This window comes from Rhyacophila brunnea, unplaced genomic scaffold, assembly GCF_057557595.1.
Source record: "Rhyacophila brunnea isolate RB1 unplaced genomic scaffold, BYU_Rbru_1.0 scaffold_8, whole genome shotgun sequence".
NCBI lineage: Eukaryota > Metazoa > Arthropoda > Insecta > Trichoptera > Rhyacophilidae > Rhyacophila > Rhyacophila brunnea.
The window spans coordinates 17,055,927-17,074,190 of record NW_028233350.1 but is presented as its reverse complement, the minus strand read 5'-3'; the positions used below and the strand labels follow the sequence as shown (position 1 = coordinate 17,074,190).

Here is an 18,264-nt window from a genome sequence, read left to right as displayed (position 1 = left end):
ATAATAATTTTTAGTTGCATGTATTATGTAATACGATATTTCTCCCAGAATTTTACTGTCTTGAAATTAAAATCGTCAAAGTTTTGTTGTAGATACATCAATATTCAGTACACATTACAACAAAAACTCTTTTTAAAGAATTATAAAGATAGGTGTTAAAAGTTTACAAGATGCTGCTTTGAACTAATCGAACTGAAGTTTGTTTTAATGAAAATGTTCCTAACGAAAATACTATGAGCAGACTGATGCCAGGTTGATTCCCATAATTATTGAAATATATATAGCTTAATTAGAATCCTATTCAGAAGTTGACTTCCGTTTCTTAGTAGAACTGTGAGGACCTTTCGATCTCTTCTTGGAGTTCGACCCGCTAACTTGTGGCTTCTCGGCTTCTGTTTGAAATTCATATTTTGCTTGAAGTCTTGCTTTGATGAATAGTCCACGAATCAACCGTTTCCAGTTGCCGTAGACTCTTTTCTCGACTTTCTCAATGGCGCGTTTCCCTGCTTCCTCTTGTTCCTGCAAAAGTATGATAAAATGAGATACATGGAATATGCGTAATAGGGCATGGTCAATAACTGAGAAAAGATTTAAGTTAGTTGTAATTGTTACAAAAAGAGCTATGTTTTAACAGTACCTACCTTGGCTGTGTTAAATTTTACAGCGAGATAGACAGTTTTGACTATTTAGACGGCTAACTTATTGTAATTATTGTTACATAAGTGCTAATAGTTAGATACAAAAAATGAAAAACTACCCTCGATACTGCAGATAGCGACCTATAACAGTCTTGTGTATAGGAAAGATGCGCTGATAGTGGTATGCAGTGAAAACAATAATATAGATTTAGTAATAAACTGAATAATAATACTACCACGAGCGAAAACAAACTAATTAAGCATTATAGTCGATGCGCTTGCTTTCGGTAATCCTGCTTTGGAAAAAGAATCAAGTTTTGTTTAATCTCCCTGTTTTTTTATATTCATCTCTCTAAAATTACGAAAATGCGTGTCTTTTTCTTTTGACCATGTCCGATCCTAATAGGATCATATGGGCCTCCACGGAGTGGAGGTTTGTATTAACAGATTTTATTTTTACGAGAAATGGATGTCAGCCATTTGCTCAACCTATTAGGTTCATACTCTGACTCATACACAAATTGAAAAACAATATGTGTACTTTTGCCAGACCCAGGATTCGAACCTGGGACCCTCGACACTATAATGCGTGTAATAAATGTTAACAGATTGTTGAGATGTGATCTTATCACTGATAACTTTGTTTTTGGGCGTGTTATTTCTTCTTCCACGCTATTTTCACTTCCATCCTTATATTCCAAAATCATAACTTCATCTGCTATTTCACTCATGGTGTGATACACAGGATCAACTTCACCTACTTCTAACCGTTGTAAATGTATTGAATGGAGTAACAAATGCATCCATTCACTTTAAGTAAAGAAATTATGCTGCTGTGCAGCTGTGTGAATTAGCGACCAACATTGCAAATGTCAGTGCTATGTTCAGTCTACAAGAAGGACGGCATTATGACTTTAATTCGAGTGCGAGAGGTATGACATGATTATCATGTTCAGAACATTGTTTACAAGCTGTGACACTTGGATTTAAACATGTATAACATTAACGGGAGGTTATATCGTTATATCGAGGTTTTACTGTATTGCCAGTGTACTACAAACTCTTAGTTTTTCTAACCACCGCACCTGTTATACTTGTCTACTATACTAATGAAAAAACCATAAAGTAAACCAGTATTCCACTTCAACTCGGAAAGAGATAGATTGTGCAAGCTTCTCATATTAATTTATATTGTAAAATAATAAAAATTGTTTATAAACCTCTTCCCAGGCCTTGATGATTTGTTCCTCAAATTCTTCACATACAACGAAACCATCATAGACGGGATGTGACCAACCCGAGTGGTAATCGAACCCGGTCATCGCTGATGCACAGTCAATGCCAAGTTTCCGCGCCACTTTATTAAGTCCTGGTACTGAAATTCAATAAATATAACAACATCATCGTAAATTTCAATAACATTGAATGTAATACATAATAGATATGCCACAATTAACTAGACTTTGTATGGAATTGAATATTACAAAGTATGGAAATAATTACATTGAAGATGGACTGTTCCCTTTGGCAACATGCAAGCTTTGAAGAGTTCCACATTTCCATACGGATTCCTCGGAACGATTCCGTTCTCAGCTTGCGGAGGCACATACTCGTCACACTGCCATGGACCAAATATTTCAAGAGGAATATCCGTTATCATTTTTCCCGATGACTGTAATACAAATAAGAGATTATACAATATTATTTAATCAGTATGAATAGTTTAGATTCATTAAAAAAATCTTTGGTATGCAGCTACATATTATATCAAGTCCATCGAGTGATACTTCCAAGGTCTCAGGGCCCCACGCGGCCGTTTAGTCCGCTTACCGCTAGACCCGCCCCTGATACGTAAGACTGACGAAGTTTACTATGCACTATTTATGTCGGATCCAGCCTACCTTCACCCATCGCCACTGTACTTTAGGCAGTTAATTGGTATCAGTCTGCTAATATTAAACACATGACCATTAAACTTATTCTAGGAATTTGTAATTACTCCATATATTTGGCCGCCAAACACTGGTTCTAGACTCCGATTCTATAAGCTGGCGTACACGTCATCGCGTCGCTAGCATCGCATTGACAATGGAGTTGGCGGGGGGCGGACGTAATGCAGTGTTAAAGTGCTGAAGCGGGGGGAATTTAAGAATTTACTTCCACTAGTCCATAAAAGAACCATGATGACGTGTACGCCAGCTTATAGAAATCGGACTCTAGCTTGTTTTTGGAGGGTGCCCAAAATGTCAATGAATCATGAAAATCAATGAGTTGTAGTTGATTTGGTATATTTCATTCATTTTAGAATTTTTTAGACAGCACTATTCCTTTTGCACACTGATGTGAAAAGAATGTTTTCTACAGCCATTTCTTCAAACCATTGCACCGCACCTTTGGTTTGGATTACACAAATTGAATAATCTTCAATCTTGGATTTTTACACATGTACATATTACATAATTATTCTAATAGCCCTCTGAAAGAAAAAACTTTCATCGGGCTATGGCTACATTATTGATTATGAAAGTAAATGATTACATAATAATAAAATTTACCAACCCGATCGTATTTAGGTCTTGCCTTGACAATTTTGTACGGTTGCTCTCCGGGTTTGACAACTTTGGCTTCTTTGACCCAAGTTTCTCTCGATCGGCAGGTGTGGACGCATTCACGAGCATAAACCGGTTCATTTCTCACAAATCCAAGAGTCACAGCATCCGGAGGGTAGATTACTTCAAACTTGAGAAGATGTCGCTTCAACGCATATAATGGATGATTTTTGTATCTGTCAATATGAACACATTAATATTCTTGATTTTACTCAGATTTATGATTATTTTTGATCACCTGTCTTATATGCCTAATAGTGCCTGTAGTCGTGCATGGATTTACTTGCATCAATAATGTGTATTTTAATCTATCACGATATACACGTAAAATGCTGACTGTCTCACCAATCTCATTGTACAAGAGTAAGCGAGACGCGATGTTACCATTATTTGGCACTATTTGATAGGTCGTGAAAATTGGTTCACCTCAAAATGAGTCTGCGCTGTGTAGTTCGTTTTTTTACATGCAGGTTCGCTACTATTGTTCAGATATTGCACAGTCCAATTGTCGCGTGAAAAATTCAGAAACTTGTGAACTTGTAATTGAATCTTGCAATTTGTATGATAATACGTGTCTACACGCGCATTTTTTGTTATGGCCACGATAATACGTGCTGTCAGTAGTAAATCCATGCACGTGCTAATGCGGTATAAGATTACACGTGTTCGCTATCATATTCCTCTCAATCCATTTGATATCTCAAACATTAAAATATTATGTGAGTTACTAAGCAGCAAACAGATTGACAGAGATCATTAGAAGACAGTCAAAGTTTCGATTTGAGCTAAACTAGTATTGAGGTATAAATATTTGTACTTACTCTCCGACAATATTAGGGAGTGGTGCATCCATCAACATCTGATCAAGTTGCTTATCCTCTTGAACATCTCTCATGTTGCTTGGAGCAAGGAAAGGTTTCAGTGTGATGTAGTACCAATCAGGATCGGTGCGCAATCGGCGTGTGGTGGTATTCCAATGTGGAACGTAGCGACGAGTCACGTCTTTCACGTGACCTGCTGCATCCCAGGATACTATGTACGTTACAGGATGGCTAGCCCGGGACTGTAACATTATAATGCAGGACTATATTTCGGTATTTCTTTAGATAGGAAAAAATTTGTCGGCCTGAATGAAGGAATTAATGAATGAAGGTGTCATGTAACATAATTGTAACATACAGTTTTTTAAATGAATGAAGATGTTATGTGATATTCTATCATATCACCTTCAATCTTTGTTCTGTCATGAACAACAGTAAACAAATAATACGGAAAAGAATCCAAGAAGAATAACTTTAAACTCAATATACTCCAAACTCAGTATTTTTAACATAGCCCCTTCATTCTCTAATCCAATCTTATTTAAATAAGTCGGCCTAATCACTAGCCAGCAATTTTTCAGGTTTGTTGGCAAGTCAGCGCTTATCTAAGGTGATATTTTGTGTAGATATTAATATTGATTAATAGCAGACATTCTTACATAAATTTCACGAGCACAATGGACTTGTGATTTGATGACATCCACAGCAATCCACTGCTCCTCTTCTTCTATGTAAACCTCACACCAAACGTCCACTCCTCGTTTCTTTGTTTCATCAACAGAGTGTTCATCATCTGTGGACAAGACTCGCCTGTCTCTCTTTCCGGCCATTTGTGAAGACTGCCTCTTCTTAGACGGTTTGAAATCAGCCTCACTCGCATTAGAATCTTTCCGAATTCTTGTGCTTTCTACATCATTTACTGGTTCATAATCCCTATCACGATTGGCAGATGGATTTTTAGCTGTAAATAAGATTTATGATATTTCTTTACAGAACCATTTCAATAAAGGACATGAATACCTAGCAGTGGCGAAGACGCAAAGCTATTATTTGACCTTAGCCTTACTCGTATTTAAATATTGCAATACCGAATGAATATATCAATCCCGGTATTTATTATTGAAAAAAAGAAGTACCTATCGAACAATATAACTATTAAAATCTATTTAAAACACTATTTTATAGCAACCCAAAGTACCTACTAACATTTATTATGTTAACCTTTATAAATATGTATGTATAGATCATAACATTATTTTAGAACTGGTAATTTTTACAAATACTATAAGTCTGGGTATAGGAGAATCTCTCTCAAATTCAATGTTTTTAGGATGTACATACTATTAACGTTGGATCAATAGTTATAAAATAATTGGAAATATTTGCCACGTATGTTTTCTATTTCGAAATGTGTCAATTCATCGCGACAATTCTATATATTTGAGGGATTTTGTTTTAATATTATTTAACTTTTGGTTTCAGTCAATATATTTGCGTTTTGGCAGCATAGAACTTGTACACTAAATTTTAATATACAATATACTCGTAGTTTGAATGGAAAAATGACATTAAATTCATTTTCGAAAAACATAAACGTGTATGCTTTCTTTATACCGAAAATACTGGTATTTTTGATTTTTGAAACCGGTATTTTGGTATCGATTAATAATTGAATACCGGTATTGCAATCCTTACTCGTATTTTAGTGTCAAGCGGTTGAGGTAGGCTGTTAAGGTTCGACATAAATAGTGTACACAAAATTTTGTCAGTCAAACTTATTTGTTTTTTTATTGAACTAAGAATACAATTTGCAGATGGTGCTGGTTATTTATTTTTAAATTCAGTTTAACCCTGCCTAACCAAACCACAATAGTGGAGGTATGCTATGGGAATTGCAATAAAATAGTGCACACTTTTTTAGTCATACTTATTTGTTTACGTTGAATTAAGAATACATAATATTACAGATGGTGTGGGGTTAGTTTTTTAAAATTCATTAAACCCTGCCTAGACCTAACCATAATTGATAAAAAATAATCTTCTATCAATAAAATAAGTATCTAAAATTATGTACGGTTTAATGGCATAACTTAAGATATTTTATAGATTAACGAACATTTTTTTGAGTATTATCTACAATGGCTTTGATTAGGCAGGGTTTAATTGAATTTTATAAACTAACAAATACTATCTACGCATTGTAGTTCAATGAAAACAAATACGTTTGACCAACAAAGTTTAGTATGCGCTATTTATGTCGGATCTTAATAGCCTACCTCCACCCTTTGCCACTGTCGTAAAAATAATATAAACATGCGAATTTTCATAGCATAATACAGTAAAACCTCGTTAGTAAGAACACTGATAATTCAAAATTCGCCGTAATTCGAAATTTTCTTGAAAAAAAAGTCCCTTGAACATTATTTTCATATAAAACTATACCTTTAATTCAAATTTCGTTATTCAAATGATTTCAAGAGTCCTGGCATATAAGAATATTCAATAAATCGTAATAAAGTACACTATTTCATGAACCAATCATTGAAAATTGTGACAAACTTTTCTTAAAACATCAAAATTTACTTATTTTGTAAAGTTAATAAAAATAATCCTGATGTTTTATGACCCATTTCGGCAGGCGGAAACGAAATTAATGAAAATCAAAATTTTTTTTTTTTCAAAATTTTAATATTTTCCCACCATACATTTCGTAATTCGTAATTCGAATTTTTTTTCGATTTTCGGTCCCATGGAATTCGTATTAACGAGGTTTTACTGTACCAACAAGGTAATTTGCTACCATGTCTAAATAATGAAATTACATTATGGGAAACAGTAACACATGAATGAAGGCTCAAAGATCGGAAATACGTACGAATTAGCATTTGGACAGCATACGTGATAAAACAATATTTATTATGATTGTCATATACATACGCACCTTTCAAATTTGTCTTCTTTGCAGCACTTTCTTTACCTTTGGTCAGTGCAACTATTTCTTTCACAATATTCCTTGTGACTCCTTCAGACGAAGAAGGCTTGTCTTGCACTGATTTATTTGCCAAGTCTTTGTGACTTATTCTTCCACTTCTGGCCTGCCGTTGGTTACTAGTTTTCAGACTATCATCAGATTTGAAGTATTGACTGGTTTCTGAAGGAGCTAAACTTTTAGTTTTTCTTTGAGCTGTTTTTTTACTTTCAGATTCATCGGTTGTCGAAACCTTGGTTGGTTTAGCTTTAGGTTTAACAACCTTCTCCTTTTCTGAAACGGTGGACTTACTTTTCTCATCAAGCGATTTTCTCATTGATTTTTTGGCAACTTTACTGGATTGCCTTTCATCTTCCTTTATATCAGGCGTACGACATATTCTGGTATTTCCTAATGATACAACAGTACCAGCACTAGATACTGAACTAGACCTAGTAAATCTTTTGGGTGCATCTGTATTGTCTATACTTTTTTTAGACCCATGGACAGTTGACTTTCTATTTGCTTCATTCTTCTTGAGCCCAGCTGTAGATTTAGTAGCAGAAGGTTCATCAGCTTTATCTTTTGACAAATTACCATTAATTGAAGTCTTTTTGGCAGTAATTGTTTTCTGGTTTGATTTACTTTCTTTCATGTCTATATCAGGCGTAAGACATATTCTGGTATTTCCTAATGACACGACAGTACCAGCACTAGATACTGAACTAGACCTAGTAAATCTTTTGGGCGCATCTGTTTTGTCTATACTTTTTTTAGACCCGTGGGCAGTTGATTTTCTATTTCCTTCATTCTTCTTGAGCCCAGCTGTAGATTTAGTAGCAGAAGGTTCATCAGCTTTATCTTTTGACAAATTACCATTAATTGAAGTCTTTTTGGCAGTAATTGTTTTCTGGTTTGATTTACTTTCTTTCATGTTAGTAATTTTTTCGTTATCTCTAGATCTTTTATTGGGTATATTGGCATCATTTTTTTCAGTAGATTTTGATCTATGGGTTTTGCCAGAATTCTTCAATTCTTGGGATTGCTCTGTTGATGATGGTCGATTTCTCTTCGGTGTTAAATTTATACTAGATTCACTCACAACTAGAGAATCTAATAAATATCGATTGGGACTTAACGTCTCTTCTTTGATTGTTGTCGAATGATCTAATAATAGTGTCGATTCAGAATGAAAACTTCTTTGAGAAGCCTTAGATATTAGCCGTGTTTTAGAATTTTCACTCAGAGAAACAGTTGATTCGTCAAAAAATCTACTAGACCTAACTGACTCTGGTGTTGTCAACTCTTTTTTGACTGTCACTTTAGGACTTCCTCCTGTCTTTAAATCACGGTGACTTGTTCTTTTACTACCTTCGTGTTCATCAGTTAATAAACCTTTAGTGATTTGATCCCAATAAGATAAAGTAACAGTCGATGAACCGGGAGTAGTTGATGACGGCTCAGTTGATATAGAACGCTTTGGAAATTGTTCAACAGAATTACTCTTATTGAGAGATAAACTTTTTTTTCCGGTTTGACTACTTTTTACTGTTTTTCTTTTACGGTCTATATTTCTATCATCTGCACCATCCAATTGAGAAATTTTATCATCAGGACCTAACGATTTTTTAGTTTTAGTTGATATCTTTTTACCTTCTACAATGTTACTTTTTGATTGTTTATTGGAATTATCAGAAGTAGACGCTTTGAAGTGTTTAGATTCAATTTTGGTGCCTGTTTTGGGTGTTTCAGCCTTTTTTGTAGACAAAGAACATAATTCAGCCGGCCGTAATGGTAAAACTTTAAAAGAAAAAATTAAACGAGTCTTAATTCCTAACGCTCTCAGCATACTTATAAAAATTAGAACTTTATTTTTTTTACTCGGAACTATTTTCTTATCAATTTGTTGCAAGAGAGCTAAATTAAGTTGCTGTTTATTCGGCTTAAACTTCAGTTCAGATTTGTCTTCTTTGACCGTCACTTCTTCGCAATACCATTTTGTGATTTGTTCAATATATTTAATATCGATTCTACCGCTTGGGTAGCAATGTCCAGACGGTATGAGAGATAGAGCAGCCGCCATAACATTCTCATCATTGAGTATTTTGTTCACGTGATTTCCGTGTCCGAACCAGCAGAGGACGTGAACTTTGTGAATGTACACTTGATATTCTTTTTTAATTCTGTTCAGGCGCCGTTTTAATATCATCTCTAAATCTAATGGTTTTTTAGATTTGGGCAGATCCGTTGGTAAATCTAACACCAGCTGTAGTCCGCCTTTAGGAAGAGTTGCTTGAGATTTAGCTTCCGCTGAAAATGCAGTACAATTATTTAAATTTTTGTGTAAACCTATGATCACTCAAAAGAATTATTATTGCAAACAACAGTATTACATAATATATTATAATCAAATGTAAGCATAAGACTCTGTCTTGTTTATAGTCACCCCTCGCCCCTTTACTAGATAATTTATTATTCTACAAGGTATTGTAATAATAAAATTTCGTACTTAATACGAATCATTTAAACCAGGGGTACACAAACTTTTTAAAAAACTTTTCCTTTGTAAATATTTTCTGTTTTTAACCGGCCGGCTGCCAATGACGTTTTAAGACGCGAACTTTTCATACAAAAATGAAGTCTTTGGACGTTCCGCTTTAAACGGAATTTTACTAATGTAAATCAATTATTTTAACGTTTTTTTTTTAATTTTTTTATGTTGAACACACAACGACATATATTAGGAATATCGCCATATACTCAGAATTGAAACCGAATTCTTTTTTACCACTTGAAACGTAAATTGATTTATATTTTTTATTTTTGCAATAAAATTCGCGGCGTGCAAGGCACCGCTATACATACACCTACCGGCAGTAAAAAGGTTAAAAAAACATAAAGCAAAAATATAAAAAAATATTTCATTGTATAAACTTATATTTTTAACTAAATATACATTATTATTACTCTTATTAATATACTAAATGTCTGACCATTCAGTCTTGCCAGAGGATATTTAAATATAAATTTAATTTTTAATATTCAGTATGAAGACTAAAAAATAATACGGATTTAACATAAATCTCGTGGGACACATCAAAAGGTCACGGGGGACATAATTTGCCCGCAGGACACACTTTCTGAACCCCTGAATAAACAAACAAAATTTGTGAATTTGACCAAATTGTGAGAGTCAAATCCATGATTTATCAATCAATGCAAAGTGAGCCGATCTGTGCTCTCAATACGCATTGAAGTTTATAATGATAACATTATTGGAATATATGCAGAAAAACGAATAAGAATTAATCACTTCTGATTAACCCACCTATGGGTCTATCCTAACAGTCACATTTTCTATTCAAGCTGAATTTAGCACAATATGTGCATGCCATGGTAATAAATAGTGACACAACTGCTAGAATGGACTACAAGCCAATGTGTCACTGGCTTCTCATCCAGGGGTTGCGGATTCGATACAAGGTAAGGTCACAATTCATTTAGCGTGTTTCTATGATTGTTTTACTACTACACTACTATATTTGGATATCATTGTTAAAAGAAAGAGTGAACATAACAAAAGTTGAATGATGTAACGCAATGAAGGAAAATGTTTCATAGTTTTCTACAATGTATATAGACAATGTAATGACTTAATTGAACAAGAACTCTAGGCAACCAGTGGCGATTTTCTTTTACAGAGATGATGCAATCGAATCGTTAGAATATTTAAAATGGGGCCTGGAAACAGTTCAAACCGGACATCAATATTTAAAAAATCTGTCAGCCCGTCGGGCCTCTAAGTGCTCAAACCCGCCACTGAAGATAACATACCAACACCCAGTATGTTTTTAAGTTTCAGTAGGAAGATGTAGGTATACCTAGGTTTCCCAAACTGTGTTCTGCGAAATGTGAATAAGTGTTCCGCGAATTTATTAGAATAGTGCCAAAGTGTGACAAACCAGAGTTTTATTACCTTTAACTTCTTCAAAATCTTCCATGTCTGAGTCACTCTGATTTCCACGTTTTCTGGAAGCGATTTTCGTTTTGAGGCTTGGTTTATCTTCCTTTGTTTCCCCCATAGCAAGCAGAGAAGTGACATCGACCGCATCTGTCTTTTTAGATGAATATTTTTTATTGTATAATTCTAAACTTTTCTTCGCCTCTTCCAGTCTTTTAGAATGGTCTTGCAGGTGATTAAAATTTATCTCTTTTGGCGTTGCTTTCTTGAGGTCTTCATTGGAAGAGTTTTTCTAAACAAAACAAAATATAAGTATCATATTAGATACAAGATTTTACTACTAATTAACTAATAAATTAATACTATTGACTGAGGATACTCATTTGATAAAATTTGAATATACTTAATATATTTTAATTGATTTAAGTTTTTTACTGACCTGTGTTTCTTTACATATTTAATATGGATCATATTATCAGATTATGTAGGTATTCATTTGGTTCGTATTTGGCATAATATAATTACTTTTACTGATATGTCTTATCACCTAGATCTACTACTTATGAATAATGGAATTTTAATAGGCTTGTCAAATCTATTAGTAATTAATAGGTATCTATGTAAATTCCAACTACTTAAAAACTATCAAAACTTTAGATTTCAACTAACTTTTTCAATGTTTCTGTGATATTTTAATACTTATAGTAATTTGGTACATAATCGAGAACCAACTAATATACTCTTCGTCAGTGTGCATTAGCTAAATATTAGTAAAGGAGCATGCACAACAGCGGTGAAGACTCCATACTAGGCGATTATTTAAAGCCAAAATAATTTTTAATTGTATATCGAAGTATTTAAATAGTCACTTATATTCAATAAAAAATAAATTAATTTGCCAATGACATCTGTCATATTATGTTATATAGGAATGTATTATAAATAGATACAGATTACAGCACCATCCATTAAAGGTTTAAAAAAACAGATGCCACAGCGCGCCATTTATTTTTAATGTATTCATCGGATTATTCGCTGAGAATGTTGATGTTTTTTTTGTATGGACTTTATGTCACGTAATCTCAGCATGTCTATCGCAATGTATGCAAAACGATAGGCTCTTATGCGTTAGCCTAAAATCTTTACGTATAATATAATTGTCTATGACTGCAGCTTTGTTTGAAATAATCAATAATTATATAATTTAAAAAATAATTTCTATGGCATTTGATCACATATATTTTTTTAAATAAAAAATAATTTTATCTAATGATTTTTGTTGTGTACGTTTACGAAAATACATCATTTTTTAAACTCATCACTCAATTTTATGCCGTCAGTCAGCTATTGCAATTTCATCGAATTAGTGTATACCTATTTATCAGTAGTAATATAGTATTATCTTCTTATTTTCCGTAAGTATACAAGTCAACAGCCTACCCCTATCTAAAAGTCACCCTTCGCCACTGATGCATAGTGCCTGAATATACCGAAAGGTGAAACCCGGGTCGTGAAAAATTACTCAAATGGATTAGTACAAAAATTAAATGAATTAGAACACAAACTAATAAGGTTAATTAATAAAAATATCATTAATTAGTAACTACAGCATTTTTACGGTATTTGGTTATTAGTCATTTGAGTTGTTGAGTTCCAAAATCAGGGCCCAAGTGTGTGAACTTTCATGGTTGGATTTAAAGGTAATTCAATATCCAACTAAGACTATTTCCTTCGTTTGAACGATCAACAAAAATATGAGGGAAAGCAATTTCTTTCGTCACTATTTATAATACGTATATTTTTAATTCGATTGGCATATTAGTAACTCGTAAGTCATTGTTGTTACCATTGGTTCCGAAACATCATCCATATCCGAGTCAGAGTCACTGAGCCGACCCACGTGTGCTGAGAATAGTTTGATTTTATTGCCATCATCCTTTTCATCCATCTGAGAACCAACGTTTTTGCTAACAAACGAGTTGAAGTCCATCGGCTCATCAGAGAGATGTGATTGTCTTCTTTTTTCTTTATCGTCATCATTGTCGCTGGAATCTGAAATATTAAAGAAATCAAAATGTGTACAAAATATATCATTATTAAATGCTGACGTAATTTACAGTTTAATATATATATATATATTTTTTTGAGGATATCCAATCCTGATAGGATCATAATATAGGCCTCCGCAGAGTGGAAGTTTGTATTAACAGATTTTTTTTACGAGAATTGGACATTAGCCACTTGCTCATCCTATTAGCTCCATACTCTGACTCCAAATAGAAATTGAAAAACAATATGATTCGAATCCGGGACATATGACATTATAAGCTGAGGCGTAAGCCGTTTGGCCATCGTGGTGTAAGAGTAATATAGATAGATGATTTATGATTAATGGTAGCAACCACAAATTTATATGGTACAAGTCTGTTTACTGGAAGCCAGGCAGGAACAGCGGCAATTTTCATAGCCGATTTCGGCAAAATTCATGAATTCAAGAATGATAACTAACCTAATATCTCTCCCACAAATTTGACCATTTGGGGGAGGTCTCCTCTGGATACCTGTAGAGGTCGGAACCATTTTCGGGCGGACTCATAGTAGTATGAACACGGTCGATTATGAAAGGATCAATTTCTAGCACTAATATGATTTTATAGCCACCCTTTCAATCAAACTGTTAGCACGGTCCGTCCTTTGCACATTTTTATATATAATTATTTTATTAAAAATGTAACCCTAATGATACGTTTACATCTGACACATATACTGTTATACTTATTTTATGTGTCTGACATAAAATTTCACTTACTGTTTACACCTGCATGGATCTGACATAAAATTCTCGTATACTTCTCGTTGAAATAAAGTCTCTACACTTTATTCAATAGCAACATTTGGAATAAATATATGCGGTGGTTACATATGGTATTGTAATTTATTCGGACACTTATTTCGTATACTTCTCAAAAACGTTATGTCAGTTGTCAATATGGGAATGTTAAAAAAGAAAGGAGCGAGTGTTATTATTTTAAGTCTTTTGGCAACAAGGAGGAAAAAATGGTTTAGACGGGTGCGGGAATGGATTCAGCGACGAGAAGAACTAGGTGCCTTCCGTTTAATGTCAAGAGTTTAAAATCGAAGATCCAACTCAATTTGTGAACATTAGTTTGCAAGATTGGACCTTTTGCCAAAAAACAAGACACACAATTCAGAAATGCCATAAGTGTAGAAGAACGATTAACAGTAACATTGGGATATCTAGCACTTGATCGTCATTGCATATTCAATAATCAAATCAAATCAAATCAAATCAAATCAAATTTATTTATTTTACATATAATGAACATGACAAATTATAAATTCAAAGCGTTCACGACATGACATAAAATAAGTGTTAATAATAAAAAAATAAATAAAAATACAGAGAAAAAGTAATAAAATAAGAAAATAAATTAAATAAGTAACAAAATAAAAGTAGATGGAAGCACACAGAGTGAACTTTGATAAACCCTATCTTAAAAACTTATAAAACAACGTCCACCTAAATTAGGTAATACCATTTGATGGGCATTTTTTCTTCACAGAGTGCATCAGAATTAATCGTATGTGCCAAGAACAAGCGATATTTTATTTTCGAACAAAATCCATAGAACACGGCACATCCGATTTATTTCTCACTGTCTATGATTTTTGACAGATCGCTACAGTACATTTATTAACGTAAACGTTGGGGATACATTCATGGTGTACCTATGATAATTGATTGTCCGTTGTTTTAGAAATATACCTATGCAATTCACTACCTGTCAAACTACGAATAATGTGTCTTGACATAAAAGTAGACGGTGGTCCAACTTCGGTGATATATCGCTGCAAGTTCGGAATTGTGGAATACGCGGTGTTTACATTTACGTATATAAGTAGATTGAATAAGTGACAGGTGAGTGTCGACACACGCAAAATAAGTGGCTGGTACAAATATAATTACTGTTTATACTTAGTGAATATGGTGTCATACATAAATATGACAATATAAGTGTCAAATGTAAACGTACCGTTATAAGTATTGTATTCAGCAATAAACCTCACCGTTTTCTTCAAACCATTATCCGTGTTTTTTTATCGCTCCGAAGACTACCAAGCCACAGACGATGTCTACGGGTGCCTAAACAATCGTGAGGGCGTACCTACACATTTCTCCCTATTACATTCGACCGGAAGTGATACTAACTAACAAATAATCCAGTATATATTATTTTTTAAATTTGTTGGTCGCTGGCTTCCGTTAAACAGACAAGAACAATGTATACTTTGTATATTTACATATTACTTATGCACAAATTTTATTTATAATGGTGTTTAGTGGCCATACTAAGTTTCATTCAAACATGGTAGGTAAATAGGTATACAGTTTTTGTAGCTAATGTCATTTGAGAGACTTAATTAAACAAAAACCCTAGACAACCAGCGGTGATTTTCTTTAACACATGTGAGGAAATCGAATCATTAGAATATTTAAAATGGGGCATCGAAACAGTTCAAACCGGACATTAATATTTAGTTAGTGCGTCAGGCCTCTAAATGCTCAAACCCACCACTGAAGAGATAATCTACCAACCCCAGTAGGTTTTTAAGTTTCAGAACTGTAGGTATAATAAGATGTATTCAATCAAACTATGAAAAAACTGGTCAACCTCTAGTGGTGTGTTATTGAACATAGAAATTGTGTAATTTGTTGTCATACCTTAATAAAAAAATAATTGTACAAACCACTCTCGGAAAGGTTTAGGAACGATGGCAACATCTTTTCTTGATCGGTCAGATCCTTGACAGAAAATGGTATTTCTGATTCTGCATTGTTGAAATCTTCCTGAATGGTATCCATTCTTGCCTTGAGCGATTGAAAGTTAATTTGCGAGGATCTTTTGGGGATGGCAGTCGACGATTTGGAAGTAGAGGGAATGCTTCTTCTTTGAGTAAGTTTTTTAGCGGAGCGTTTCTTTGCAGGCTCGCTTTCAAAATCGTCTCCTGAGCTTGCAACGGATTCTTCATCCTCGTCAGTCCCATCAGGAATTGACGCTTCTGATCCTGAATCTGAAAAGTCTCCATCGTCCGCAGATTCACCACTGTCTTTGTATTTCGGAGCTTGTTTTTGAGGTCTTTTCCCGCGAGCCGGCATGTTGATGGTGTATTATTTACAAATCTATTGACGATGATTCCCGGTAGTAGTGACGAAATATGTCTTACAATGGTCAGGGTGATATAGGTTGAGCATTTATTTTCACATGTAATAATTTAAAGAATTAGAAGCATATAAATTTATTAAGAAAACGCGCGCGGCGATCTGTCAAAAGTATTGCGCGAAACATATATTATGATTATTATGTTGCCATGTTTTTGTCACCGATTCAGTGTTGCCATATTTTAAAAGTGGAATTATAGTACAGAGCCTCCAAAATTATAGTATTTGGAGATAAAATATAGTACGCGTTGTCATTCATCTGTTGAAAATAAAAATTTTCCCAATTTTTCATAGTCGGCTCGTTTTTTTTAGGAAAAATATTTCGTCGCGGGCCGCAGGTTCCCAATTTTTCGTGGTCGGCTTGTTTTTTTTTGGGAAAAATATTTCGCCGCGGGCCGCAGATTTCCAAATTTTCGAAGACCACTCGATTGCGAAATGGCAAATGCAAAATTATAGTACTTTTATATAAAATTATAGTACGATTTTCAAAATTATAGTATTTTGGGCGTACTATACCTATTTTATATCGTACATAGTACGCGGACCAAAATTATAGTACAAATACTATAATTATAGTACGGTTGGCAACACTGCACCGATTCCAAGTTTAGTATGTAAGCAAAAATTATAGTACCCACACGTTGTCATCTGTTGAAAATGTGTAGTTATTTTGGTTTCTCACAAAAAATATCTGTGAATTTGAGAAATTCAGCGGTCCTTTTATATTATATACGTACCTTTTCCGACCAAAGATGGTTACCGGAGAATTCAAGAAATTCCGTTTTATTAATCAATGTTAGGGGCTTTTTTTTTACGTCTTTCTGGCAGCCCTTATGCCAGCGCTCCATTGGCGAGCCAAAAGTCCGAGGACAATAAATCGTCTGATTTGTCTATGCTCTGCTACTGATCAACGAACGAATAAAAAAGTCGAGCTGTCAAAAGTCAAAAGTTGCGATTATCGTAATGTCTTCCGATAATCCTATAATTTTGTGTTATTTATATGTAGACTTGCATAAAATAATACAGCAGTGAAAACAACACACGTTTTACGTTTTATTTTATGAATTTCATAAATACAAATAAAAAATAATTGGTAAATCTCTCATTTTCTAATGTGTACATTAACAAATTAATCAATGAAAATGTTTAAAACAATTACAGTTTTTTTTGCGGTCCGAATAATTGCGTATTAATGTTAAAACGAATTTGCATAGCGATCGACGGACGAAGTCTGGCAACTCGGAGGGTAAAATATCAAACATGTTTGAAATCCAACGAGCCTGGTCTGCGGATTAAAAAGTCCGCAGACCTGGGGTGCTCCACGCGAAAAAAAAGTCCGAAGACTGTAAATCGTCTGACTTGCGTGCCAATGGAGCGCCGGCATTAGACTATAGATACATCTAGACGCCACCCGTTGCATTGCTAAATGAAGCCGCGTGCCTTGCGTTTGGTTTGTTAGCGAGCGAACGCATTCGTCCACAAATGTTCGAGACCATAGACCATTTCGCTAGTGCTCGCCCAAAGTGCTCACACTAGACGCTCAGAATTAAAATATAATTTTCTATTTTTTTTACGTTATATAGTATTTTTAAGCGGTCAAAATGCAACCATTAGATAAAGATATCCATAATTTAAGTTATTTTAAAGAAACACTTGGTCACTGATATTAAAATATATAATAAAATACAAATAAATTATCACGAACATGTATCAACTTACTTATGAAACGTAATACCATCTTCTTGCTTATCAGTACGGCTACCACATTTTAAGACAACACACAGAACCATCTTTTCTACTTAATTAACCAAAAATATTTACCACTGACTATGTTTAACACAAAAAATATCAATTATAGCAACACGAGCTAGCAAGTTATCGACGCTATGTGAAGCGTTTCGCCCCGATTTGATGGCGATATTTTTGGAAACAGGCTTGTAGCTAGTAGACCTTTTATCTTACTCTAGCGCGTGTCGCAAAGATTGTAAGGGTGCCGAATACTTTCTCACTCGCACTCATGCATCG

At 34.1% G+C, this 18,264-nt stretch overlaps 1 protein-coding gene across 1 annotated transcript; it reads right to left on the bottom strand.

Moving 5' to 3' along the window:
- Window positions 1-43: 43 nt before the first annotated feature.
- On the bottom strand, window positions 44-16,382 carry Xpc (DNA repair protein complementing XP-C cells homolog). The gene is made up of 10 exons (XM_085958990.1): window positions 15,768-16,382; window positions 12,844-13,049; window positions 11,013-11,289; window positions 7,010-9,346; window positions 4,728-5,029; window positions 4,069-4,310; window positions 3,198-3,423; window positions 2,142-2,310; window positions 1,859-2,013; window positions 44-519 (listed from the first exon to the last, which is right to left on the bottom strand). Exons 1-10 carry the CDS (start codon window positions 16,174-16,176, stop codon window positions 298-300), a joined length of 4,545 nt encoding a protein of 1,514 aa, XP_085815116.1. The 5' UTR covers window positions 16,177-16,382; the 3' UTR covers window positions 44-297.
- Window positions 16,383-18,264: the final 1,882 nt, after the last annotated feature.